The 2,267-nt window shown below is 27.0% G+C and overlaps 1 protein-coding gene across 1 annotated transcript; it reads right to left on the bottom strand.

Annotated features, from left to right (window-relative positions):
- Nucleotides 1-130: 130 nt before the first annotated feature.
- LOAG_14817 (hypothetical protein) lies at nt 131-1,603 on the bottom strand (the record flags this gene model as incomplete). Its single annotated transcript, XM_003150310.1, has 5 exons — nt 131-264; nt 410-529; nt 715-799; nt 930-1,106; nt 1,523-1,603. 5 exons carry the CDS (start codon nt 1,601-1,603, stop codon nt 131-133), a joined length of 597 nt encoding a protein of 198 aa, XP_003150358.1.
- Nucleotides 1,604-2,267: the final 664 nt, after the last annotated feature.

Genomic DNA, 2,267 nt, shown 5'->3' with positions numbered 1-2,267 from the left:
AGACCCCAATTACAAGACTAGGTAAATAAAATACAACCTAAAACAAAAAAAAAAAAAAAAAAAAGAATACAAATGTCATTTCTGACATTTTTCAGTACTTTAGTTTAGAAAAAAAAAAAACTTAGTGAAATTAAAAAAAAACTGTCATACCATACTTAACCCGTGCAATATCACCAACAACCAATTCAGTAACAACAGTATCGAGAGCTTCACCATTTCGTATTACAGAAAATTTGTGTTCTGTTTCTATTTTTGCTTGTAATCCTAAAATCCAATCCTTCTCATTTTTTTTTTTTCAGGAACAAATAGATATTTTTTATTCTAATTAATTAATTATTTATATTATAAACAACTGAATCGATAATACTAAAATGATCGTTCAGTGATTTGAAAAAAAAAAAAAACCTACGAAATTGTTTTTCCTTGCTCCAATCATTTAAAGCTGTAACCAAAACTACAACAATAACAGCAAGCAATATAGCTGCTCCTTCAATCCAGCCGGCTTCTCGTTCATTACCGTCATGTCCACCTGATAATAGTGAATTATTGATAGTTTGCTAGTTAATTAAAAAACTAAATTAGCTAAAATTCAACCTAAATATGCTATTCAAGTTGCTGTAGTAAAATATGCAATCTAATTTGGACTGATAAACATAACATTAGCTCATGCGTACATCATTTAGTTTTATAATAAGTAATTGAAAAAAAAAATACCTGCTTCTAAATCTTCTGGTGGTTTATAAAAGGATAAGCCTAAAGATACAAGTGCTGAGACCAACAATATAATAAGCGTTATATCCTAAAATTCACATTATAATTGAAAAGATTTCAATATTTAAAATTTCATTTTTCAAGAACTTTGTGATAAATCCCAATATTTCGATGTGATTAATATTTTAATTAAATAGCTAGATGAAACAATGAATAACCTGCAAAGCTTCCCATGCTAGCCGTAGAAAAGACTTTGAAGGTGCTGGAGGAATTTCATTCCTTCCAAATATCCTTCGCCTTTCTTCTAGTGATGATTTTTCATTGGGTAATCCATTTATTGGATCTGTTTTCAATTTCGCGCATAAACCTTCGATACCGCCAAATTTCTTATTCACCTACCGGAAAATTCTTTTTTTTTTTTGGACAAGAAACGAACAATTCACAATGATTCACAAATTATTTTGTTTAAATTCTCGCTCATTTATTGATCATTGTAACGGAATCGTGTTAATTAATCATTTGCTAATTAAAGAATTAATTTGCTAATTAAAGAAGTAAGGCAAGTTGAATTCGAGAATTATTCGCTAATTAAAGAATTAAGGTAAGCTGAGAATAAGTGGAAGGAAATGGTGAAAATTGAGAATGACAACGGTGAATACGTTTATCCAGGGAAATTAATTCCCATTAAGGTGAGTCATAAATTGAATCATAAAATAGTAACTTCAGCATGCCAAACTTTTAATAAAAAATCTAATGCAACAAAAATTTTTTGCAATAATTTGAAAAATTTTTTTGAAATTTAAACTCATACTTGTGCAAGAGCTTCAGCACCTCGAAGATCCATCAATGCGCGAAGTTCGGATAATGTACATCCGAACTCGCTTGCCGTCATACCTGTTTACAGGTGATTTTCAGAAATTATCGTATTCGTTGAATTATGAATAACACTAGCATTTATCCGTATACAAATAATTTTGCTAAGAAAAACCAAAAGCTTTGTGTATCCTTTTGAATTTTTCTAGTTTTTTGAATTGAATCTGAAATTTTATAAATTTTAAAAAACAAGCAAGCAATACTAAAGCGGTATTAGCTCATTGATTTCGTTGACATATGTTATTTGAAATTAAAAATAAAAATATCAATTAATAATTTTTTAAGGCATAAACAAAAAAAAAAAGAGATGAAATTTCATCATTCCAACAATAATTTTTGGCTCAATTCATGGAATAAAGTATTGATATGATAATTTGCAAAGATGCATTATTTTACCTCTGCTACAGTTCTGATTACATTTAATCATTGCCTTCAGTGCTGATTCATCTTTTAGACATTTTCATTTTCACTTTTATTTCTTAGACATCACACTTCAACATATATATAACAGAAACCAATTCTCTTTCACTTCTTATTCTTTAGCAATTTCGATTATTATTTCAATGCAAAAAAAAAAAAAAAAAAANAAAAAANATATATATATATATATATATATATATATATATATATATATATATATATATATATATATATATATATATATATATATAATAATAATAATA

Source organism: Loa loa, assembly GCF_000183805.2.
Source record: "Loa loa unplaced genomic scaffold supercont3.1294, whole genome shotgun sequence".
Classification (NCBI taxonomy): domain Eukaryota; kingdom Metazoa; phylum Nematoda; class Chromadorea; order Rhabditida; family Onchocercidae; genus Loa; species Loa loa.
The sequence above is the reverse complement of the archived record's forward strand: the minus strand, read 5'-3'. Positions and strand labels throughout refer to the sequence as shown.